Raw genomic sequence first — 27,143 nt, 5'->3', positions numbered from 1 at the left:
CCAACAAACTTCCAATCTAAGGACAAAGTACCCCAGAAGAATTTAAATCTGTGCTACACTAAAAGTAACTATAGGAACAACAAAACCAAAATGCAATGAACTCCCAAATAAACTGCCTCGATTCATATTCAGAGCCTAGGGGAAGAGGCATGCCCATTTCCAGGCATAAGTACTATTTATCCCAATCTCTATTCTTCTACACACTGTTTGGCAGCCAATAAAAATTATGAGATAAACAGAAAACCAAGAAAAAGGACCTACTGTCAAGAAATAAAACAATCAACATAACCAGACTATCAGGTGATTTAAAATTTAAAATTACTATGATTAATATGTTAAAGGCTCTAATGAAAAAGGTAAACAAGCATGAACAGAGGAAGAATTTCAGAAGAACACATAAATGGTAATAATTATTACATTAATTATTAATGTAATATTAATATTAATATTGATAATTAACAATTAATGTAATAATTATTAGAGACAGGATCCTGCTCCATCATCCAACCTGTATCATAATTCATTGTAACCTCAAATTTCTGGGCTCAAGTAATCTTCCTGCCTTAGCATCCTGAGTAGCTAGACTATTGGGGCAAGCCGCTATACCCAGCTAATTTTTTTTGTAGAGACAGGGTCTTGCTATGTTGTCTAGGCTGGCCTCAAGTGATCCTTCTGCCTTAATTTCCTGAAGCACTGGGATTACAGGTGTAAACCATTGTACTCAGCCAGAACACAGAAATTATTTTTAAAAGAATGCAGTGTTAGAAATGGACATTAAAAACAAGGTACAGTGGTGGAGATAAAGAATGCTTTCAATGATCTCATTAGTAGCATTGACATAGCAAAGGAAAGAATCAGTGAACCTGAAGATAAGTCAATAAAAATTACTCCATCTAAAACACAATGGGAAAAATGAGTAGAGAAAAAGCAAAATCAAGCATCTGAGAGTTGTGGGACAGTATCAAATGCTCTAACATACTTGTAATTGAAATACCAGGAGGAGAAAAAAAGAGAAAAAGCAGAGAAGAAGATAATGGATGGGTATTTTCCAAAAGTAATGAAATATATCACAGAGCCAAGACTCAGAACACCCCAAGCAGGATTGGAATCAACACAAATCATTGACACATCATGGTTGAATAGCTGAAATCCAGAGACAGAGACTGAAAACCAAAGACAGAGAAAATCTTGAAGGCATCCAAGGAAAAAAGGCACACTGCCTACAGAGGAGCCAAGATATACAAAGGACAAATATGCAAGCCACAAACAATGGAGTGAAATGTTTAAAATGCTAAAAGTAAAAAACTTGTTAATTCAGAATACCAGTGAAAAGTATCTTTCAGAATGAAAGAGAAATAAAGACTTCTTCAGACAAAGAAAAACAAATAATTTCTTATCACTAGACCTACAATATGAGAACCATTAAAGAAAATTCTGCAGGCAGAGGACTATGATTACATATCCAACTCATACATTACACAGATGAGTTGGATATAAGAAAAAAATCAAGATTAGGAATCATGAGAATGAAGTAGATATAAAATATTTTTTCATATGTTTAAATCATTCTCAAAGATAGTTATTGAAAGCAAAAATAGTTATAATATTTTAGGAGTTTAGAGTATATACAATAACAAAATGTATGACAACAATAACACAAAAAATGGGAGGACAAATTGGAAGTGTACTGCTGTTATACATGTGAAGCAGTATAAAATTTGAAGATATAATTAAAGATATACAAACTTAAAATAACTACTAAACATTTTTTTAAAGAGGCATTTTTTAAAAGACAATTATGTCCAGGCACAGTGGCTCACACCTATAATCCAAACACTTTGGGAGACTGAGGCAGGAGAATTGCTTGAGCCCAGGAGTTCAAGCCAGCCTAGGCAACATGGCAAGACCCCATCTCTATGAAAAAGTAAAAAAAAAAAATTAGCCAGGCTTGGTAGCACATGCCTGTAATTCCAGCTACTCAGGAGGCCGAGGTGGGAGGATTGCTTGAGCCCAGGATGTTCAGTCTGCAGTGAGCTGTGTTTGTGCCACTGTACTCCAGCTGGAGCCTGGGTGACAGACTTAGATTCTGTCTCAGAGAGAAAAAAAAAAGCCAATAATGGAGATAAATGGGATGATAAAAATAACACAAAATCAGCCACCAAAAGAGGAATAAAGGAGCAAAAACTGATAAAACTAATAGAAAACTAGGAAGAGAAAAGATCATAATTAAACCATATATTTTATTACATGAAATATCAAGATCTATACATACCAACTAAAAAGGAAAGCTGTCAGACAATTAAAAAAAAAAAAAGACCGCCCTCTATGTTTCTATGTTGGCTACAAGAAATCTACTTCAAATATAAAGACAAATTAACAGGGTGGTAAAAAATGTCATGCAAACACTAATTAAAAAAAAAACTTTGAGTAGCTATATTACAAACAGACAAATTAAACTTCTGAACAAGAAATATTATGAAGTATAAAAAAGGGCATTATGAAAAGAAGACATAACAGTTCCACTTTGCATGCATTTAACAACAAAACCTCAAAATATAAAAAGCAAAAATGGATAGAAATAGATATATTCACAATTAGAGCTGGAGGTATCTATACTTCTCTATTGCTAGTCAATAGAATGAATGAACAGAAAATCAGTAAAGGCAAAGACAATTTAAACAATCCTATCAATTAACTTGACCTAATTGACATTTATAGAATAATTAATTAACCTGATGATGCCAGAATATATAGCTTTTTCAGGTACAGATAGAACATTCACCAACATAGGCCACATTCTGGAGCATGAAACAAGTATCAACTTAAAAGAATTGATGTAATACAATGTATATAATATGACCAGTAGGGAATTAAACTAGAAATTATTAATAGAAAGATATCTTGAAAATCCCCAAATATTTAGAAATTAAATAGTTTACTTCTATATAGCCCATAAATTAAAGAAGTCACAGGAGAAAGTAGAAAATATTCTGAATTGAATTAAAATGAAAACACACCATATCAAAATTTGTGGGTACAGCTAAATAGCAATTAGAAGAAAATTTATAGCATTAAATGCTTTTCTTAAGAAAGGAGAAAGATTTATAATCAACAACCTAAGCTTTCACTTAAAGATACTAAAAAAAGAAAAGCAAAATAAACCCAAAGCAAGGACAAAAAGGGAATAATAAATATAAAAACAGAAGTCAATAAAATTGAAAACAGAAAACAATAAGAAGCCAGAGAAACCAAAAGCTATTTTTTTTTTTTTTTGAGACGGAGTTTCGCTCTTGTTACCCAGGTTGGAGTGCAATGGCGCAATCTCGGCTCACCGCAACCTCCGCCTCCTGGGTTCAGGCAATTCTCCTGCCTCAGCCTCCCGAGTAGCTGGGATTACAGGCACGTGCCACCATGCCCAGCTAATGTTTTGTATTTGTAGTAGAGACGAGGTTTCACCATGTTGACCAGGATGGTCTCGATCTCTTAACCTCGTGATCCACCCGCCTTGGCCTCCCAAAGTGCTGGGATTACAGGTTTGAGCCACCATGCCCGGCCATTTTTTGAGATCAATAATATTGATGAAAACATCACACTGACCAAGAAGAAGAAAATACAAATTACCTACATCAGGAATGAGAAAGGACACATAACTACAGATCCTACACATATGAAAAGGATAATAAGAAAATATTATGAATTTTAAAAATTTAGATATAAGTCTACACTAACGCTTTGAACAAAATATTAACAATTCAGATCTAGCAATATATTTTTTAAAAATTTATGACTACTGGCCTGGGCTGCATAGTGAGACCCTATTTCTACAAAAAAATTTTTAAAAATTAGATGGGACAAAGCTACCAGAGGAAAGAACAGGCAGCAACCCTTGCTGTTCTGCAGCCCCCACTGGTGATTACCAGGCAAACAGGGTCTGGAGTGGACCTCCAGCAGTCCTGCAGCAGAAAGGCCTGACTGTTAGAAGGAAAACTAAAAAAAACAGAAAGAAATAGCTTCAACATCAACAGAAAGAACATCCACTCAGAGACCCCATCCAAAAGTCACCAACTTCAAAGACCAAAGGTAGATAAATCCACAAAGATAGGAAGAAACAAGGGCAAAAAGGATGAAATCACCAAAAACCAGAACACCTCTCCTCCTCCAAGGGATCACAACTGCTCACCAGCAAGGGAACAAAATTGGACAGAGAATGAGTTTGACAAACTGATAGAAGCAGGCTTCAGAAGGTGGGTAATAACAAACTTCTCTGAGTTAAAGGAACATGAATTGCTCCTTGCATTGGGATACAAGGAAACTAAGAACCTTGAAAAAATGTTAGATGAAATGCTAACTAGAATAACCAGCTTAGAGAAGAACATAAACAACTTGATGGACCTGAAAAACACAGCAAGAGAACTTCACGAAGTATAGACAAGTTTTAATAGCTGAATCAATCAAGCAGAAGAAAGGATATCAGAGACCGACAATCAACTCAATGAAATAAAACAAGAAGACAAGATTAGAGAAAAAAGAGTGACAAGAAATGAACAAAGTCTCCAAGAAATATGGGACTATGTGAAAAGACCTAATCTACGTTTGACAGGTGTACCTGAATGTGACAGAGAGAATGAATCCAAGCTGGAAAACACTCTTCAGGATATTATCCAGGAGACCTTTCCCAATATAGCAAGGCAAGCCAACATTCAAATCCAGAAAATACAGAGAACACCACAAAGATATTCCTCAAGAAGAGCAACCCCAAGGCACGTAATCATCAGATTCATCAGGGTTGAAATGAAGGGAAAAATGCTAAAGACAGCCAGAGAGAAAGGCCGGGTTACCCAAAAATGGAAGCCCATCACAGTCACAGCGAATCTCTCAGCAGAAACCCTACGAGTCAGAAGAGAGTGGGGGCCAATATTCAACATCCTTAAAGAAAAGAACTTTCAAGCCAGAATTTCATATCCAGCCAAACTAAGCTTCATACATGAAGGAGAAATAAATTCCTTTATGGACAAGCAATTGCTGAGAGATTTCATCACCACCAGGCCTGCCTTACAAGAGCTCCTGAAGGAGGGACTAAAATGGAAAGGAACAACAAGTACCAGCCACTGCAAAAATGTACCAAATGGTAAAGACCATCGACACAATGAAGAAACCGTGTCAACTAATGGACAAAACAACCAGCTAGTATCAAAATAGTAGGATCAAATACACACATAACAATATTAACCTTAAATGTAAATGGGCTAACTGCCCCAATTAAAAGACACAGATTGGCAAATTGGATAGAAAGTCAAGACCTGTCAGTGTGCTGTATTCAGGAGACCCATCTCACATGCAAAGACACACATAGGCTCAAAATAAAGGGATGGAAGAAGATTTACCAAGCAAATGGAGAACAAAAAAAAAGCAGGGGTTGCAATCCTAGGCTCTGACAAAATGGACTTTAAACCAACAAAGAACAAAAGAGACAAAAAAAGGATATTACATAATGGTAAAAGGATCAATGCAACAAGAAGAGTTAACTATCCTAAATATATATGCACCCAATACAGGAGCACTGAGATACCATAAAGCAAGTTCTTAAGGACCTACAAAGAGACTTAGACTCTCACACAATAATAGTGGGAGACTTTAACATTAAGTGGGAAATCTGTCAATATTAGACAGATCAATGAGACAGAAAATTCAGAAAGATATCCAGGACTTGAACTCAGATCTGGACCAAGTGGACCTAATAGACATCTACAAAACTCTTCACCCAAAACCCACAGAATATACATTCTTCTCAGTACCACATTGCACTTACTCTAAAATTTTTTTTTCCTTTTTATTGCATTTTAAGTTATGGGGTACATGTGCAGGACATGCAAGATAGTTGCATAGGTACACATATGGCAGTGTGATTTGCTGTCTTCCTCTCCTTCACCCACATCTGGCATTTCTCCCCCTGCTATCCCTCCCCAGCTCCCCCCAACACTGTCCCTCCCCTATTCCCCCCAATAGACCCCAGTGTGTAGTGCTCCCCTCCCTGGGTCCATGTGTTCTCACTGTTCATCACCCGCCTATGAGTGAGAACATGCGGTATTTCATTTTCTGTTCTTGTGTCAGTTTGCTGAGAATGATGTTCTCCAGATTCATCCATGTCCCTACAAAGGACACGAACTCATCATTTTTGATTGCTGCATAATATTCCATGGTGTATATGTGCCACATTTTCCCAGTCCAGTCTATCATCGATGGGCATTTGGGTTGATTCCAGGTCTTTGCTATTGTAAACAGTGTTGCAATGAACATTTGTGTGCATGTGTCCTTATAGTAGAACGATTTATAGTCCTTTGGATATATACCCAGTAATGGGATTGCTGGGTCAAATGGAATTTCTAATCGGAAATAAATCACTCCTCAGCAAATGCAAAAGAATGGAAATCATAACAACCAGTCTCTCAGACCACAGTGCAATCAAATTAGAACTCAGGATTAAGAAACTCACTCAAAACTGCACAACTACATGGAAACTGAACAACCTGCTCCTGAATGACTACTGGATAAATAATGAAATGAAGGCAGAAATAAAGATATTCTACAAAACCAATGAGAACAAAGATACAACGTACCAGACTCTCTGGGACACATTTAAAGCAGTGTCTAGAGGGAAATTTATAACACTAAATCTCCACATGAGAAGTGAGGAAAGATCTAAAATCAACACCCTACCATCACAATTAAATATGACTAGAGGAGGAAGATCAAACAAATTCAAAAGCTAGCAGAAGACAAGAAATAACTAAGATCAGAGCAGAACTGAAAGAGAGAGAGACACAAAAAGCCCTTCAAAAAATCAATGAATCCAGGAGCTGGTTTTTTGAAAAGATCAGTAAAATAGATAGACTGTTAGCCTGGCTAATAAAAAAGAAAAGAGAGAAGAATCGAATACATGCAATAAAAAAACGATAAAGGGGATATCACCACTGATTCCACAGAAATACTAACTACCATCAGAGATTACTACAAACACCTCTATGCACATAAACCAGTAAATCCAGAAGAAATGGATAAATTCCTGGACACATATACCCTCCCAAGACTAAACCAGGAAGAACTTGAATCCCTAAATAGACCACCACCAAGGGCTGAAGTTGAGGCAGCAATTAATAGTGTACCAACCAAAAGAAGCCCAGGTCCAGATGTATTCACAGCCAAATTCTACCAGATGTACAAAGAGGAGGTCGTACTATTCCTCCCAAAATTATTCCAAACAATACAAAAAGAGGGAATTCTCCCTAATTCATTTTACAAGACCAACATCATCCTGATACCAAAACCTGGCACAGAGATATAACAAAAAGAAAATTTCAGGCCAATATCCATGATGAACATCCATGTAAAAATCTTCAGTAAAATACTGGCAAACTGAATGCAACAGCACATCAAAAAGCTTACCCATCACAATCAAGCAGGCTTCATACTGGGGTTGCAAGCCTGGTTCAACATATGCAAATCTATAAATGTAATCCATCACATAAACAGAACCAAAGACAAAAACCACATGAGTATCTCAACAGATGCAGAGAAGGCCTTGGACAAAATTCAACAGCCCTTTATGCTAAACACTCTCAATAAACTAGGTTATCGATGGAATGTATCTCAAAATAATAATAGCTATTTATGAAAAACCCACAGCCAATATCATACTGAGTGGGCAAAACCTGGAAGCATTCCCCTTTGAAAACTGCAAGTAGACAAGGATGACCTCTCTCACCATTCTTATTCAACACAGTATGGGATGTTTTAGCCAGAGCAATCAGGCAAGAAAAAGAAATAAGGGGTATTCAATTAGAACCAGAGAAAGTCAAATTGTCTCTATTTGCAGATGACATGACTGTATATTTAGAAGATCTCATTGCCTCAGCCCAAAATCTCCTTAAGATGATAAGCAACTTCAGCAAAGTCTCAGGATACAAAGTCAATGTGCAAAAATCACAAGCATCCCTATACACCAATAACAGACAAACAGAGAGAGCCGAATCAAGAGTCAACTCCCATTCACAATTGCTACAAAGAGAATAAAATACCTAGGAATACAACTAACAAAGGATGTGAAGGACCTCTTCAAGGAGAACTACAAACCACTGCTCAAGGAAATAAGAGAGGACACAAACAGATGGAAAAATATTCCATGCTCATGGTTAGGAAGAATAAATATTGTGAAAATGGCCATACTGCCCAAAGTAATTTATAGATTCAATGCTATCCCCACCAAGTTACCACTGAGCTTCTTCACAGAACTGGAAAAACCACCTTAAACTTCATATGGAACCAAAAACAGCCAGCATAGTCAAGACAATCCTAAGCTAAAAGAACAAAGCTGGAGACATCCTGCTATCTGACTTCAAACTATACTACAAGGCTACAGTAATCAAAAAAGCATGGTACTGGTACCAAAACAGAGATATAGACCAATGGAATAGAACAGAGGCCCTGGAAGTAACACCACACATACACAACCATCTGATCTTTGACAAACCTGACAAAAACAAGCAATAGGGAAAGGATTCCCTGTTTAATAAATGGTGTTAGGAAAACTGGCTAGCCATATGCAGAAAACTAAAACTGGGCCCTTTCCTTACACCTTATACAAAAATTAATTTCAGATGGATTAAAGATTTAAACATAGGACCTAACACCATAAAAACCCTAGAAGAAAACCTAGGCAATACCATTCAGGCATCGGCAAGGACTTCATGACTAAAACATCAAAAGCAATGGCAACAAAAGCCAAAATAGAGAAATGGGATCTAATTGGACTTAAGAGCTTTGCATGGCAAAAGAAACAATCACTAGAGTGAACCAGCAACCAACAGAATGGGAAAAAATTTTTGCAATCTTCCCATCTGACAAAGGGCTAATATCCAGAATCTACAAAGAACTAAAACAGATTTACAAGAAAAAAACAACCCCATCAAAAAGTGGGTGAAGGATAGGAACAGACACTTTTCAAAAGAAGACATTTATGTGATCAACAAGCATATGAAAAAATGCTCATCATCACTGGCCATTAGCGAAATGCAAATAAAAACCACATTGAGATACCATCTCACACCACTTAGAATGGCAATCATTAAAAAATCTGAAGACAACAGATGCTGGAGAGGATGTGGAGAAATAAGAACACTTTACACTGTTGGTGGGAGTGTAAATTAGTCCAACCATTATGGAAGGCAGTGTGGTGATTCCTCAAGGATCTAGAAATAGCAATACCATTTGACCCAGCAATCCCATTACTGCATATATACCCAAAGGATTATAAATCATTCTATTAAAAAGACACATGCACACGTATGTTCACTGCAGCACTGTTTACAATAGCAAAGACCTGGAACCAACCCAAATGCCCATCAATGAGAGACTGGTTAAGGAAAATGTGGTACATATACACCATGGAATGCCATGCAGTCATAAAAAAGGAGTTCATGTCCTTTGCAGGGACATGGATTAATCTGTAAACCATCATTCTCAGCAAATTGACACAAGAACAGAAAACCAAACACCACATGTTCTCACTCATAGGTGGGTGTTGAACAATGAGAACACATGGACACAGGGAGGGCAACATCACACACTGGGGTCTGTTGGGAGGTGGGGTTCTAGGGGAGGGATAGCAGGGGGTGGGGAGATTGGGGAGGGATAACATTGGGAGAAATACCTAATGTAAGTGATGGGGGGATGGTGATGGGGGGATGGAAGCAGCAAATCACCGTGGCATGTGTATAAATCCTGCAAGATCTGCACATGTACCCCAGAACTTAAAGTATAATAATACACACACACACACACACACACGCCAGACTCTGTGGTGCATGCCTATAGTTCTAGCTACTATGTAGGCTGGGGCAGGTGGATTACTTAAACCCAGGAATTTGAGGCTGCAGTGAGCTATGATCAATGATCGCACCACTGCACTCCAGCCTGGGCAACAGAGCAAGACCTCATCTTAAAAAAATAGTAATTGGCCAGGTGTAGTGGCTCACTCCTGTAATCCCAGCACTTTGGGAGGCTGAGGCAAGTGAATCACCTGAGGTCAGGAGTTTGAGACAAGCCTGGCCAACACGGTGAAACCCTATTTATATAATTTTTATATAAAAATATAAAAATTAGCCGACTATGGTGGTGCACACCTGTAATCTCAGCTACTCAAGGGGCTGAGGCAGGAGAATCGCTTGAACCAGGGAGGCAGAGGTTGCAGTGAGCTGACACTGCGTCATTGCACGCCAGCCTGGGCAACAAGAGCAAAACTCCATCTCAAATGATAATAATAATCTCTCTCTCTCTCTCTCTCTCTCTCTCTCTCTCTCTCAACCTGATATAAAAACCTACAGCTAGCTTTGTATTTTATAGTGAATACCAAATGCTTTCCCCTTAAGGTCAGGGGAAATGCAAAGATGTCCACCCTTGCCTAGGCTAGGACATCATCCTAAAGATTCTAGCCAGTGCAGTGAGATGGGCATGGGTAAAAGGTATACACATTTAAAATCACACACACAGAGAGCAGGAAGCTCTGTGAAGTTGGAGGCAGAGATTAGAGTGATGCGTCTGCCAGCCAAGAAACCAAGGATTGCTGGCAACACCAGAAAGCAGAGGACAGCCACGGCACATATTCTTCCTCAGAGCCTCAGAGCCTGCCAATGCTTGATTCAGGACTTCTGGCCTCCAGAAGTGTGGGAGAATAACTTTTCTGTTGTCATTTTAAGTCACCCAGCCAGTTTGTGGTAATTTGTTGCAGTAGTCACAGGAAACTAATACACTCCACCATGTTTTTAAAAAAAAGAAAAGGTAAATAAAATGTCATTCATCACAGTGTTGTTTGTAATAGGACAAGACTGGAAATATCAAGATAACTGATTAAATGCAAGATGGTGAAACTCTATACAGTTGTAAACAAGAAAAAAGCTCCTTATAGTTGGATATGGAATGTGCTCTGTAACAGTTCCAACAGGAAGGAGTGTCCAACAGGAAATACACCCAAATGGATGGGTGTATGTACAAGGGACACGTCACAAAAGTGTGGACAGGGGTAGAGGAACTATAAGGGAGATTGCTGCAACCTAAGGCTGGGAGCACAGGCTCTCACCCACCCTGTGCCCAAGGACAATCTGGAAAGTTGCCTGGAAGGGGACACAGCCCAGTGAGGGAACCCGGCCAGCCCGACACAATCTCACAGCGAGGGGGCCAGAGAATCCATCTCCTGACTTCAGTCTCCTCCTTCCATCCCTCCCTGAGAGGCGCCCTGTGTGGTGGCCCAGGGGTAGCATATGCCCCACCCCTGGCCCCAGCAGAAGGCAGCATGAAGTGTGGTAGAGAGTGTGTCTGGATGGGTATGGAAACCATCCAGCATAAACTTCAAGGTTAAGTTGTTTTGTTTTAGAGCAAGGCACAGAACAGTATATAGTATATGTCACCATTTCAGTAAGAAAAAGAGTATAGTATATGTATTAATTACATGTGCATATCAGATCTGGACAGATGCCAAGAAAATCATTATATTTGATGCTCTGGGAAGGGAATGGGGTGTCTGGGGAACAGGAGTCTGGTGGGGATATTGCTTACTGTACATCTTATACCTTTGAATTTTAAACCACACAAATGCTTCAAAATATTAACAGTTTATATATATTCCAAAATATAAACTATTAATATTTAACAGTTCAATATTAATGGTCTTTACCAGGGAGGCCTCTGGACAGTGCATGATTATAATCCGTAAAAGAGAAGCAGAACAATCCCTTCTGTAGACCAGCCGTGAAGGAAGACAAGAATAAGCATGCCCACCTGTCAGGTAATGCCTGCAGCACGGTGGGCATCAGTACCCCGGAGATAGCTTTGTAGAGGATGGAGTCACACACGCCGACAATGTTCACCACTGTGGATGAGCCCAGCACAGGCAGCATGTGGGGCGGCATTCCTTGCCAAAAGTGCAGAAGAAAACTTTGAACCTGTATTGACCCACAGAAAGAAGAACCATGAGGTTACCCAGGGCCCTCCCAATGGAAGCTTGAGACTCCACCGAGGCCAACCCAGTCTGCAATGCTGTCATTGACTTCCCCTGCAGCAGCAGAAGCTACCCTCAGCCTGTCGTGTTGGAGGAGGACCTGGGAGTTTCTCCTGCTCCAAGTCTTCCCTCTGCCTAGGCATGCAACATGCTCACTGCTGGGGCTCTACCTAGCCTGGCAAGCTGGGGTCCACTGCCCCAAAAGATGAAGCTCTTTCACCCATCAGCCCCTTCAGTGCTTACTGGGGTCTGGGAAGTGTTTAAGGAAGGGAAGGTGGGGCATTGTTTTTTAAAAGGTCAGAGCACTAGTACTCACTATTCTTTGAGCCCACTGAACTTCAGGGGTCCCTGGGTATATTCTGGGAAGGAAGGGAAAGGCATGGGAGTCACAGGTAAAAGGAGTGTGGTTGAAGGGAGGAGAGTAGGTGCCACACACAAGAAATTCTGCTGATTCAAATTGGGTCAAAGATTGGGTCAAGTGCAAGAGGTTCTTCATATCAGAAGTCTTCCATTTCCCAAAGATCCCTGGTCAGTGGGTGCCATATGGGATGCTAGATGGTGATACCTGGGTGGTAAGCTATGTGGGCACATGAAGTGTATGTGATTTTTTTTTGAGACAAAGTTTCGCTCTTGTTGCCCAGGCTGGAGCACAGTGGTGTGCTCTCAGCTCACTGCAACCTTCTCCTCCTGGGTTCAAGCAATTCTCCTCCTGCCTCATCCTCCCAAGTAGCTGAGATGATAGGCACCTGCCACCATGTCTGGCTAATTTTTGTATATTTAGTAGAGATGGAGTTTCACCTTGTTGATCAGGCTGGTCTTGAACTCCTGGCTTCAGATGATTCACCCGCCTTGGCCTCCCAAAGTGCTAGGATTACAGGCGTGAGCCACCGCGTCCTGCAGAGACTGACTAAAAATCCCCAAACCACTAGCAAAGAACCGGAATATAGCAGGCACTCAGAAATGTGATTATTATAATTAATATGATGATGGCTGGACCTTGAGCCACACTGCTACTGAATGAAGGGCAGAGTGAATGTCTAAAGCAGAGAATCCCTTGCCACCTCCTCTATAGCTCTGTCTTTTAACTGTGGGTTAGAGGTTGGGGAGAGTAGAATAGGGGGTAGAGGGGTGGGAAAGGTAAGGGAAGTGAAGAGAAATAGTAGAAGATAGTAACTGGTGTACATAAAACATTCAAGAATATCTAGACTTCAGCTAACAGCTAACATCTTCAGTTGGGAGCAGCCCATCTTGAAGGTGGGGAACACAAACTCGCAATTTTTATACATTCCAATGGGCTTGACTTGGTTTCTGAATCATGTTTCCTTCTCTCCCCAACAGATGGGCATTCTTGAGCTCCATATGTAGCATTATCCACATCCCTGATTCCCCAAATCAATCCTGATTCGGTGTGGGAGGTAACTGAGTCCCTCTAGTCTAACCCTTTGGAGTAAGTATTACTGACATTGGCTTTCTTTTTTGGGAGGACAGTCTTGCTCTGCCACCCAGGCTGGAGTGCAATGGTGTGGTCTCTGCTCACTGCAACCTCTACCTCCTAGGTTCAAGTGATTCTCCTGTCTCAGCTTCCTGAGTAGCTGGGATTACAGGTGTGCACCACCATGCCTGGCTAATTTTTGTCTTTTCTTAAGCAGAGACAGGGTTTTGCCATGTTGGCCAGGCTGGTCTCGAATGCCTGACCTCAGGTGATCTACCTGCTTCATCCTCCTAAAGTGCTGGGATTACAAGTGCGAGCCACTGCACCCAGCCACCATTAGCTTTCTTTTTTACCTACTATATGCCAGGTACTTCACTTAGGTTCTTTCATGTAGTAGTCATAATACTGTAGCTGAGAATCATTACTCTTATTAGCAGAGAGATGAGTTGTCCAAAGCCAGTCAATCAGGGAATAAATGAGATACAGCCTATGTCTGCCTCAGTCCTTCCACAGTCTCTCTTAGGGCTAGTGTGTTCTTCACATGGTAACTGGATTTCTACCCCATTCTTGAGGCCCGTGTCTCTCCCTAGGCTGCTGCCCACTTCCCAGCTTTCTGCCCCTGCCCTGGTAACCTGCAGCATCCTTAAGGCCCCTCCAAGGAGGTAGGCCTAATTTTCCTCTGACCAAGCTGCCTCTGGCTAGTGGAGCCATGCCCTGACTCTAGCCTGGTAACTCCATCTCAGCCTCCTGTGAATAGGCTGCCCTGATGCCTGCAGACTGCCTGGACTTCCCAGTGGAAGCACTGGCTGGAAGGCTTGGAGGATAAGGAACGGGGAGAAAGGCACGCCCCTCTGACTTCCTAGGAGGAAAGTGGTGATTGCTAAAAACATGATTATAGTGGTGAATGAAGTCGGGTCTGTAAATTGAAAAGACTTCAGTTAGAGTCCTGTTTATTCCATCACAGTGGAAATACTGCAAAGTTTTTGTCCAGATTGAAAATTAAAACAAAATCTGGGTGAGTGAAGACTGACTTGCAGGGTTCTAGTCCTGGCTCCACTGCCAATGAGGAGTATAATATCTCTAAGCTCCGGTTTCCTTTCTGTGGAATGGGGATACAAGCAGTATTTACTGCCTAGGTTTTGGTAAAGGTTTCTAAAAAATGCTTATAGTGCTTGGCACATCATAGATGCTTAATAAAGGTTAGCTGTTATTACTACTATTATTCATGAAGGCACTACCACTACTGGGCTCAAGAGATCAGTGTCCTGCTCTAAGTGTTTGAGACTTTATTGCCTACGTTTCTGAGTATTACCCAGCCAGGATCCCTACTGTGGCTCCGCTCACCTATCAAGACTTTTGTTCTGTCATTGAAACACCTGGTGCCTGATTATTAGTGTGGCCTGGGCCTGGAGATGGCTACGACTTTTGGACAAGGTACTTGCCCTCCAGAGGACCCTCCACTGTCCCCTGATCCCAGCTCACTCCCTGAGCCTCAGCCTCAGGTCAGGTCCTGGGCCTTCTTGTCTGCTCCTCTAACTCTGAGTAAGAAGCTCTGCCCAGTCGATTCTTGAGTTGATAGATTCTGAATTCATTTGCCTTACTTGGGTCTTTTTGCAGGCAGTCTTACCCGCTTTTTGATATGAGCAATTTCTAGCAGAACGTCTGGAAATGATCAGCTGTTGTGTGAATTCAAACAAATCTGTTCAAAATCAGTGTCCTTAGCAGGCATCTGTCTGAAGCCTGTTCAAGCTGCACAGGGAAGGCTGATTAGTCCTCAGTTTCCTGAGTGTCTTCTGTAAAAGGTGTATTCTCCAGTTCTGACCTCCCTTCCTACTCTCTGCATTTTAGGCCATTTATTGTCCAATGATACTTGTTCCTCCAGGTGAGAAGGAAAAGGAAGGAGGGAGAAGAGCCTTCGCTCAAGCACTAAGGCTTGGATGTTAGGCGTGAAATGGACAGACAGTGTTTCCCTGCAGAAGGTGGAGCTGACAGGATCTCCTAGTGCACTAGATTTGAAGGGTGAGGGAAAGGGGATGATCGAAGTTTGTGGCTTAGGCAATTGGGTGGAGAGTAGTGGCAATCTAAGACTTGGGGAAAACAGATTTGGGGCAGAAAATTAAGAGCTCTGGTTTGGCTTTGTTAAGTTAGATTTCGAGTCAATTGAATCTGGAGCACAGTACTAAATACATAACTATGAGGGTTACCAGCTTTTGTAAAATGAAGATGATGTCTTCCTACTATTAGGGTAAAACAAGACAACTTATTTAAAATGCTTGGCATCATGTGGGCATTTAACAAATGGAAACATTATTAGGCAGAAGGGAAAGTTCTGATAAGTTCTCCTTACACCTTGCAGCATAAACAGTGAAAGAATCAGAGGCAAACGGTTCCAAATTATCTAAAGTTTCCTCCGGTGTCTGTTTCAGCCTCCTGAACCCTCTGCCTTTTGTCTCTCAGCTCAGTGAAATATTAGGAGATGATTTCCTTAAGAATACCAAGCAAATTTTCTCTTTCTTTTTCCATGTTAATATTTAGTTCATTCTGAATGTTGGCACCTTATGGAAACACATCTGATGGCTTGCAATGGGGGTCCCTAAGTGCTACAGGTTTGGAAGGATCTCAATAAAATAATTACAAAAATGCCTACCATCTATCATGTTCTAGAACAAAATCAGACACATTACATCTACAAGTTCATGTTTACTATAAGGTAGGTATAATTATGATTTTCATCTTGTAGCAAAAGAAATCCAGGCTCAGAGAGGTTAAATGCCTTGCTCAAGGTCAAAGGATAGTCGGTGGGGGATCTGAGACTTAATCACAAGACTATTGAACTTTACAGCTTGTTGTGCAATGTAGTCTGGAGAAGATATTCCTGAGTCCCCTACATGCAGATTTGCATTCTTTAATTGTTTGACAATGTTATATGCCAATGGCATTTCTACACCTGTTCGTCCATTCATCCACTCATTCACCTAACAAATATTTACTGAGAGCCTAGAAGTATGGCTGGATAGGATACAGTAGTGAACAAGATAGATGAGGTTCCTGCCCTCAGTGATGGTGGTAGAGATAAACAATGAACAAGGGAACAAATCCAATAATTTAGGGCTGTGATACTAGCGTAAGTTGTAACCTCAACTGATATTTAAGACCTGGAAGACTTGAAACACACTGTAAAGTCAAGGTGTACCAGATGCATCCACCATCCATTCACCAATGACTTTTCTCAGCTGTAGGAGAAAGCCATGCTCATCAGAGGTAAAACGTCTTCTTTCATTACTCTGTGGCTGAGAAGAATGAGTCACATCTTGATTAGCCATCTTAAAAGCAGCCACCAAACATTCCTGCCAGTGGGGTGGAAAGAACGTTGGACTAAGGGTATCAGGTAACAAAGGATCTTGTCATACTTTTGGCCTTAACTAACTGTGTGACCTTGGCCACGTTTCCCAACACTCCCGTTGATACATCTGAAAAGAACAAGCTTTTGTATGACTGTTTACAGTTAACAAAGAGCTTTTATCAGACACAGTCTTATCTCTTCCTTCTAGTAACACTGTGAATTAAATAGATGGGGATGACTTTTTAAATCTTCATTTCTAGGATGAGAAACTGAGGCCTGAAAGGCAGAGACAGCTCTTGAATCCAAGTTTGGGACTTGAAGCCTGGCACTCTTCCCATAGCAGCAACTGCCCCTCAATGTTTCTGGGGCAGAAATTCACCACATATTCTCCATCCTCGTTGTTGGTTGCATGCCTTCCCCTCCCATCCCATAAGCTATGTCTTACTTGTCTCTCCAATAGTGTATGGGACCCAGTAAGTGCTGGCATTAAGCAAATGAAATGAAATAAAATGAGAGTGAGTTTTGAGATGAATAAGCTACTTATGAATATAAGGGAGGACTGCCACTAATTTTGTTGTTGGTTACTGTGGCAGAGAGGAAGAGATGTCCATCAGAGATCTGAGCAGTGTAAGCTGCTGCCCAGTGAGGGACCACACTCCCCAGTCCCCTCTGCATTAAGGTGGGGCCATGGGACCAGCTCCCATTAATGGAATATGGGCAGAAGTGCTATTTTATTTCTGAGCTGACAAGGATAAGTAAGGAGCATGCCTTCCTAGTAGTTCGTTTTCCTACCCATCAGCTGAACAGGGTGGAAGGAGCCTGGGTCCCTGATCCACCCCCAGCAACCAGCCTTCCAACCAAGAACAACTGTACTGGATTGTGACATGAGTGGGAAATAAACTTCCAGTGCGCTAAGATTTGGAGAGTTATTCATTACAGCAGCTAGTGTTGTCTTAGCCAGTCATGAATCATTATTTGTCCTGATCTCAGTGATCTTTGGAATGTAAGACAGAGCCAGGTAACAGCTGGAAAGAAAGCAGGGTATTTTCTTTCTTAAAAGAAAAAAATCTACTGAAATGGTTGCTCGAGTAATTTGAGAGAAGCCTTAGAAGTCTAGTGGATAAAGGTCAAGAGAAGGAAGAACAGTGCTTTCCCAACATGCTGCATCTCGTCTGGAGCTGTGTCTATGAGCAAAGTGATAGTGAAAGTGCTCAACAAACTCGCTGCTAAAGGACACAGCCGTGGGAACACAGACAAGGACAGGAGAGGATTTTGTACCTGACATCATCTTTATACCCCTCCACCTACAATAGCACCCCTTCCCCACAACACATACACCAAAGGAATCGCTGGGATCTCTTCCACCCATAACCACTGGGTTTTTAATAGCCCTTTTAGGGACCACATTATCTTCCCTCAAAAAAAATAATAAAGTTACATAACTTTATTATTGGTTATTGTTCCTTCATCCTTTCTCATTTCCTCCTCTCCATTCTTTAATGACAATACTTTAAAATAAAATGGACTTCTTACATTGTTTGTATTTAAAGATGGCCCTACTGGTTGATGGAACTCTATGGATCAGACCTTGGGAATTGGAGGGTCATCAGCTCCAAATGTACCAAAGAAATAGATTAAATATATAGATAGATTAAAGGAATAGATTAAATATACAAAATAGAATAAAGCTTTATATATATATATATATATATTTTCCAAAATGTAGTTAGCTTCTCTGGATCTATAATCCTCGGTGTCATGATATGCTGATAAAATGGTCTTCCTAGCATGCTGATAGGGCAGGAGGCAGTTCACCAGTCAGAGGAGGAGGCCATGCCCCCAGCCATACACAGGTAAGAGCTGTAAAATGGGGATCATAATCATACCTGCTTCATGGGATCCCTGAGAGAATGAAGTGAGCTAATGGGTATCCGGGAGGGACTTCCAGACGCCAGGGCTGGCACCTAGCAGGAGCTCATGAAATAGGAGCTAGTGTTAGAATATTTTAATACCGAGTAGTCACAGCTCAACCCTTGTTGACCTACCTCATCAAAGTTGGCTCTTATTACAGTGTCCAGTATTCTCTGACAGTGTGTTCTGTACATCATAATAAAGGTAGAAACCTGTGAGGGTGGGTGGAGGATCAACAACAAAGACATACATTAATACACATTGCTGCTGCCCTTGGACTTGCAGAGTTTAAGTCATTTCTTCCCTACAGTGGGGATGGAATTCACCTAACACCTACTCAACCTACTAAACCCAGGTGAGACTGATTTTCATTAGGTGGTATTCTCTGACCCTTGGCTCCCTCCTCTGTGCTCGCAGAGCACAAGAGTGTTTCTCCCCAAGATACAGAACCCACTGGTTTCTCCCTCTGCCCCCATTTTCCACCCCCTGAGACAGTGAGCTCTAGGAAATAAAAATGGTATCTTACTCATGCTCATGTATCCAGCACCTAGCACAGTGCCTGGCACACAGAGCTAAGCAGGGCTTATAGAACTAAATTCTCTTCACTGGCTAAGATCACTAAAAAGTTAAAATCCAAGGTACATTTATAAGAAGAAGTGATTCTGCCTAAGTCATCATAAGACATTTGGAAATTCTCTGCAATGTGCTTAGCCAAAAAAAAAAAAAAATAATCTCCCCCTCCATTTATCCAGTAATTTTTATGATTTTTTAAAAAAATTATCTGAGAATTTTAAATCCATGGTGCAGGAAGTTCATGTGTTTATTGACAAAAAAAAGCAAATTTAAGAAAAAAATATTTATCGAGTTCTTAGGTTTAACATATCTTTTACAGATACAAGTTCATTTCCTTCATTTCAGAACATAGACATGCATTTTATGTAAATTTAAGTTGACTTATACAAGCATCTGTCTCCCTGCTTGACTCTAAGCTTCCTAAAAGCAGGACTCATCTCATTCTGCACTGCATCCCAGATCCTTGTGTGACATGGAGACTTTGTAGAAGCTCATACATGTTAGGACAACACTGGGTTGCATCAGTGGGTACATTAAATATGTGATAACTCAGCCGGGCGCAGTGACTCACACCTGTAATCCTAGCACTTTGGGATGCTGAGGTAGACAGATCACAAGGTCAAGAGATCGAGACCATCCTGGTCAACATGGTGAAACCCCGTCTCTACTAAAAATACAAATTAGCTGGGCATGGTGTCACACACTTGTAGTCTCAGCTACTCGGGAGGCTGAAGCAGGAGAATTGCTTGAATCTGGAAGGTGGAGACTGCTATGAGCCGAGATCGTGCCACTGCACTCCAGCCTGGTGATAGAGTGAGACTCCATGGGAAACTTCCCCAAATTTGTTTTTCCAGTAACTTGCTCCAAATATTCTATGATCAAAACTGTCAGATTCATTAGACCTATAAAATCTTCTTTGACTATTAGACTATGATTTCACCAACTCCCCTGCAGCACAAGGGAAAATGAACTTTATTCTGTGGGAAAGCAATTCAGAGGAGGGGTTCTTTCCTCATGAAATGAGACAGCATAATATCATAGGAAAAGTATGTAGGTAGACAGAAGATAGATGATGGTAGATAGACACACAGGGATACATGATAGAGTAAATTTTATTTTAAAATAGTTTTGGATTTACAGAAAAGTTGTAAAGATAGTATTTAGGAGTTCCCATATGCCTCACCCCTATTGTAAACATCTTGCATTACTAGGGTATATTTGTCACAACTAATAAACTGATAGTGATAAATTATTATTAAGTATAATCCATGCTTTATTTGGATTTCTTTTCCTTCTTTTCTTTTTTATTTTTGAGGTGGAGTTTTGCTTTTGTTGCCCAGGCTGGAGTACACTGGCACGATCGTGGCTCACTGCAACCTCCACCTGCCTGGTTCAAGCAATTCTCCTGCTTCAGCCTCCGGCTGGGATTACAGAAATTATTACTGACTCCATGCCCAGCTAATTTTTTGTATTTTTAGTACAGACAGGGTTTCACCATGTTGGGTAGGCTGGTCTCAAACTCCTGACCTCAAGTGATCCACCTGCCTTGCCCTCCCAAAGTGCTGAGATTACAGGCATGAGCCACCATGCCTTGCCTGGACTCCTATCTTTATATTTTTAAACTCGCTGTTTTGCAATAAAAGTGTGTGTGTGCGTGTGTGTGTGTGAGAGAGAGAGAGAGAGAGAAAGAGAGAGAGAGAGAGAGAGAGAGAGAGAGAGAGAGAGAGAGAGAGAGAGAGAGAGAGAGAGAGAAACCACCCACCCCAAATAGTCACTTCAGGTGTGGTTGGTTACCTTCTCCTCAGGCAGGCTGGCTGGCAGATTTAGATCTTTGACATTGGGAAATTCTGGCAACAGTGTTCCGAGTTTGGACCGGGGTGAATATGCCACTGTCTGTTTGCTCACTTCTTTCTTGCCCGTCTCACTCACCCAGGCGGCTCCTTTCTTGGAATACATCACATCATAATATTGGGAGCTTTCTTTCACTGCAATGCCATAGTAATGGTACCTGGGCCATAAGGAGAGAGAGAGAAAGAGAGAGACCCACATGTACTATCATTAAGTGAGGTTCCCTGAGTTGGGAGGGTTGCCCAAGGCCAAGGAAAGCTGGGGCCATCCTACCTGGGGATAGAAGAGTTAACTCTCCTGTAAGGCTAATATCTCTGAAATACAGAATTAAACCAAAGTTCCACATTACCAGCCGTCAATCAGGCAGGCAAAAATAACCAAAATTGCCTCCTACAGAAAATGTTAAGTCAAATACTTTGCAAAGCAGAGAGGAGATGAAAAATTTTCCATTAGTACTTGATTTCTGATGTCTAGCCAAATGGGATCCCGGCACCTGAATGTCCCTTCTCTGTGGGGACCAAGCAGGATATGTTTGTGACTACTAACTGCACCTCCAACAAAAATTTATTTGGCCCATGTTTTTCTTAATCAATACATGGGAGTCTCAAAGAACTGTAGTTTTAAAAAGGTAAATTCAGTGCTTCAGTTGACACTGACGTAAAATGAAGACCAGAACTTTTTATTAACTCAAAATGGGTTTAATATTAGCAATGTTTTTAATTAAGACTAATAAGGGATTGGAGGTTGCATTTTGTTTAGACTTTAGCTATAATCTATTGAGCACTTGCTATATGCCAGGTACTTTGCAAAGGACTTACATGCATTAATTTGAAAAATAACCAAAAATGGAAATTACTACAGTCTTTCTACACATGAGAAAATGGAGGCAAGAAAGCTCAAATAATTTAAGGTCCTATAGCTGTTTTAGGGGAAGAACAAGTTCTTGAACACAGGTCCTTTTGACTACAAAGCCACAATGTTATCCTCCTGAAAACACTGCAAGGTGGTCTTATCAACTTTGATTTTATCAGAATAATTTATAAAATTTAATAAGAATACAGATTCCTGGGGCCTCTCTCAGGACCTACTGATTCAGAACATCTAGGAATAGGACCCAAGAATCAGCAATGAATCAAGCACCGCAGGGGTAATTCTAAAGCACATCAGTTTGAAATCTCTGGTACTCAGTGCTTGACACATATTATCTTACTTAATCTCACAAAATCCCCATAAGCCTGGAATTAATTATTATCCCCATTTTATAGATAAGGAAACTAAGACTCAGGGAATTTAAGTCACACACCCAAGATCATCCAGTGAGTAAGTAGCAGAGGCAAGATTTAAACCTCCTAAGTGCTTTGAGCCACTAAGCCAGTGATTCTCAAACTTTACTACTACAAATAATCACCTACAAAACATATTAAAATATACCTGCTAATCTAATGGCTATGAATAAAAGAAGAAGGAAAAAAAACATTAGAGACTCCTGGGCCCTGCCCACCCTTACAGATTCCTATTTAGTAGGTCTAGAGTAGATTTTCACAGTCCCACGGGCAATACAAATGTTCAGTCACCCATGGACCTTGCTTTCAGGAACACTGCACAACATATTAACTACTTTTCTTTACCCATGGAGATATGATGAAAGTCACAAAATATTACAGATGAGAAAGCATTTTGAGTTATGGGAAGGGCTTTCTCAAGGAGGGAAGAGATAAGAACGTCAAAACCTTCCCTCTCCCCAACCCCTTTTACTCCTGATACCATTCTGTGATACTGCTGCTTAGTGGGCATCGCGAATCTATCTGAATGCCTTCTGGGATGAAGAGTTCAGACCCTCCGAAGGCAGCCCAGTTCATTTTGCCAGTATGGTTATCAGAAAATTCTTCTTTGTGCTGAGCTAAGTCTGCTTTCTGTACCTTCCCTGTCTTCTACTACTTCCCAACTGTCGTAACTGCCTTTCCACCAGGAAGTCACTTTGTGGGTGGGGGAGGGTGCTGGTTCCGGTGGCTTCAGGTGGGATGACAGTTATGACACACCTCCCTAACCTTAAAAAGTTCACCTTTATAACTTCTTAAGAGCTGGATCGTCTAATATGTTCAGACCAGACCACTTCTTGACTATTCAGACCTCACGTAGCTAAAATCAACAACCACGGTTAAGCTACTGCTCTGATCTCAAGTTCTTCTAGTTCAGTTCTGTAGGGCGCGGCAACACACTCCCACACTCCTCACCAGCCACTCGCCAGATTTCCCTTTTTTTTCTTTTTTTCTTCTTAAAAAAAATGGGACACGTGTAGAATGTGCTCTGTCACCCTGGCTGGAGTGCAGTGGCATAATCTCAGGTCACAGAAACCTCTGACTTTCAGGTTCAAGCGATTCTCCTTTCTCAGCCTCCTGAGTAGCTGGGACCACAGAGGCGTGCCACCATGTCCAGCTAGTTTTTGTATTTTTTGTAGAGACAGGGTTTCACTATGTTGGCCAGGTTGATCTTGAACTCCTGACATCAAGTGATCCACAGTCTCAGTCTCCCAAAGTGGTAGGATTACAGGCGTGAGCCACCATGCCCTGCCCACCCCCCAGATTTCTTCTGTCATGGTCAATGATGCAGGTTGGAAGCAAGAGCTTCTCACTGCCTTTCAACTGGGAGAAGGTGTGACCAACTTTGGAGTATCCTTATGTAAGAAGATACAATAAAATTGATTATACAGAATTTTTACAGAAGATATGGCCCAATTTGCCAACCTTGAGGTTAAAGAAAAAGAAAAACACAGCAAAAACAGACTCTCCCATGTGGACAGAAGGAAATTTTCTTCGTTTGTGCAGGATGGGAAATGTTTCTGCTCTCCCTTTACTATGTCTTTACTATGTCTACTCTTCTTAGAAATGAGCAACAAGGTGTTGTAGTCACTGATTCTTCAAAGACCATGAGCTAGAGGAAAACACTTCATTTTCATTTATTCCATATCCTTCTATACATCCGCTCCTCTGTTTGACCAACATTTTGAATCGCCTACTATGTGTTCACCAGCAAACAAGGAAGAACCTGGCTTTTGTACTCAAACCAAGGCTGAAACCTCACTTTTAAACAAATACCAGACTTTTAAAATTATAACTGAGCTTTTGTTTCAGAATTGTCATCTTGGAAAATTATTAGGAATTTATTCTAAGAGGTCCTTTGTTCAACAATCTTCTGAAAGTCCCTTTAGAGATCAGCTCAAGAGTTTCTGAGCCACACCAAAAAAAATTAGTCTCATTATTTTCAGAACTTTACCAAAAAAGGTTTTTTCCCAGTTTGATCATCTATTTTCTTTCCCTACCTTGGCTCCACAGTCAAACCCACCCTTGGAGGGTGGGAACGTGCTGCCCAGGGATGAGAGGAGCTGGTGAGGGACAGGGGTTTGGCACAGGGTGAGAGTACTGGATATGCTTTTGACATATCCTTTGAGACAAGACAACTCTTATAAGTCCTATATGGTTGTTTTTCTAAAAAGTTACAGTGTTTTATAGGTCACTATGTGCTGACCTGCTCCATGTGGTCAAAATGCTTAGAAATGCTGCATAATCAGGCACCCTCTAGTGGAGTCACCTTGTACATTAGCATCTTAAGGGTTCTAAGAAGCCTTCCAGTAAAGGAAACCGTTTAAACTTAGTGTTTACCAAACTTAGAGGGCCCGCTGCTCTTCATGGAACACCTGTTATCATCCAACAGTTTTTGAAACATTTTTAGAGGACAGTCCTATAAATCCAGATTTTAATGAGAGTCGAGCAATATAGGAAGAGATTCCCTTCCTGCTGACTCATGTCTAGCAGACAAGTGTCTGCACATCCTTCTGCACTCCTCTGGGCTTTTCTTAAATGTGACCTCCTCTGAAAGACCTTCCCTGGCCATTCCTCTTTTGCTGCTCTCTGCTACAACTCTCTTTGTCCCAATCTGATTCTCGGTTTTGTCTGTTTTCCCACCGGAATGTATGCCCCATGAGGGCAGCAACTGATTTGCTCCTGTGTTCCCAGTACCTAGCACCACATATGTGACACACAGAAAAGATAAAACATGAGTTGGTTGGTTGGTTGACGCAACTGATGAATGGGAAGCAGTGAGCCCTTGTGGACTGTGGTGCAGCTGGACTCTTCTGCCCCATCTCCCATGCAGGGAATAGTACAGTTTTGCTTCTCTGGTCTACTGGATACTAGGAGAGCAGAGTTTACTCAGCAAAACAGTCCAAATAACCTGGTGATCATCCCAGAAGCCACAAGGCGATCCTGTCAATGAGGCCCAAGACTATTTTATAAAATATACCTAAAAGCAGGGTGGTACAAAATCAGATTCCTTAAAGCAACAGAGCCAATTCATCTGGGGCTTTTGGACAACCTCTCTTTCAGGAGTCCCGAGAGAGGGCTCTGGCAATCATAAAGCTCCTCCATATTCCCTCTAGGCCCAGACTTCTGCCAGGCCTACAGACAGAGCCCAGGATAAAGAGCCAAGGGTCTGGCCTGTCTTGAGGCCCACGGATGTGCGCTCTGCAGGTGGAATGGCCGCCCAGTGCTTACTTTGACTGCCCGCGGGTCCCGAGTCTTCTGGTCGTTAACTGAGGAAACTGCTGCCTTATGATCTGCAAGTCAACAGAAGAATCAGTTACCAACTGGGAAGAGTTGGGAGCACAGTGACTGAGTTTTACAAACAGCCACCTACAGAAGGGAGGAAAACATAGATCCTTGGTTGCAATGAATTATTAAAAGTCTGTGAAGACCCTGGAGAAGACTACTGGTGTCAGAGTAGGGCATGCTTGGATGGTTGTGGGGCTCTAGATACTAAGGGGGTCTCACTTGGCCACTCTGTGCTTCACCCCCTCCTACTTACGATGGAAGGAGAGTTCTAGTTGGTCCAGAACGTGCCACTCCCCTATTTAAAACCCTCCAATGGCTTCCATGGCACCTGGAACTAAAACCCACACTTAGCCTCTGTAACTCAAGCTGCTTACCTTCTGGTCTTCCTCTCTTACAGTTCTCACCTTTACTCACCAGATCCCAGCCACGCTGGCTTTTTATTGTTTTCTCTATTACAAATACACCGGCATTGCTCCTCACTGGGGGCCTTTGCACTTCAGCCAGGAGTGGAATTTCACTCAGCTCTTCACAAGACTGACTCCTCTTTTTTTGTTTCTTGTTTTTAATTGTACTTTAAGTTCTGGGTACATGTACAGATCATGCAAAATCGTTGCATAGGTACATACATGGCAAGGTGGTTTGCTGCCTTTATCCCCCTCATCACCTATATCTGGTATTTCTCACCTCATTATCCCTCCCCACCTTCCCCACCCACTCTGTCCCTCCCCTAGCCCCCCACCTACTGACTGCACTGTGTGATGCTCCTTTCCCTGTGTCCATGTGTTCTAATTGTTCAAGACTGCCTCCTCTTAAATCATTCAGGTGTCTAGACAATGTCCTTCTGCCCAGAGGCCTTCTCGGACCAGCCAGTGTAGAGTAGCACAAGGGTCGTATGGCCCTGCTTTGTCTTCTTATCACCTAGCACTATCTGAAGTTATCTTGCTCACTTGCTCTTTGGGTGCTTAGTTTATGTCCTCTATTCCTACTTGTACACATGCTCCATGAGAGCAGGGAACTCATACAGGGTTTGGCACAAGCGAAGACCTCAATCCATATTTGCTGAATGAAGGAATGAAAACTTGAAGGTATCTTTTATCTGTCTGCAGAGAAGAGGATGATAATCGCTGTTGCTCCAGAAAACCACACCAATTCACAAGAAATCCGGGAAGAGAGAGCATCTCTCAAGGTGAAGACATAACCATGGGGCCCCTTTCCTTGGGATTTATAGAGATGACGTTTGTGGAGAGGTATGACAGTGCAGGGGTTACTTGCAGGAACTCTGGAACTCGACTACCTGAATTAAATCCAAGCTCAGTCATTGGTTAAGCTGGGTGCCCTTGGGCAAGTTATTTAATAGCCATGTGACTCAGTTTCCCCATT

General features: G+C 41.5%; 1 protein-coding gene across 9 annotated transcripts in view; it reads right to left on the bottom strand.

Annotated features, from left to right (window-relative positions):
• RFX4 (regulatory factor X4) overlaps positions 1-27,143 on the bottom strand; it is a 179,468-nt gene that overhangs the window by 54,845 nt on the left and 97,480 nt on the right. For 8 of the 9 annotated variants that reach the window (XM_078337185.1, XM_035258516.3, XM_035258517.3 and 5 more), the window contains 4 exons: positions 25,707-25,768; positions 21,103-21,316; positions 18,870-18,947; positions 11,830-11,993 (listed from right to left, as the gene is read on the bottom strand). In XM_078337185.1, the coding sequence (XP_078193311.1) occupies positions 11,830-11,993; positions 18,870-18,947; positions 21,103-21,316; positions 25,707-25,768 (518 nt within the window). Of the gene's footprint in view, positions 1-11,829; positions 11,994-18,869; positions 18,948-21,102; positions 21,317-22,920; positions 23,104-25,706; positions 25,769-27,143 lie in introns of those variants that run through there. The other variant, XM_035258521.3, reaches the window with a different exon arrangement.

This window comes from Callithrix jacchus, chromosome 9 (assembly GCF_049354715.1).
Source record: "Callithrix jacchus isolate 240 chromosome 9, calJac240_pri, whole genome shotgun sequence".
Classification (NCBI taxonomy): domain Eukaryota; kingdom Metazoa; phylum Chordata; class Mammalia; order Primates; family Cebidae; genus Callithrix; species Callithrix jacchus.
The sequence above is the reverse complement of the archived record's forward strand: the minus strand, read 5'-3'. Positions and strand labels throughout refer to the sequence as shown.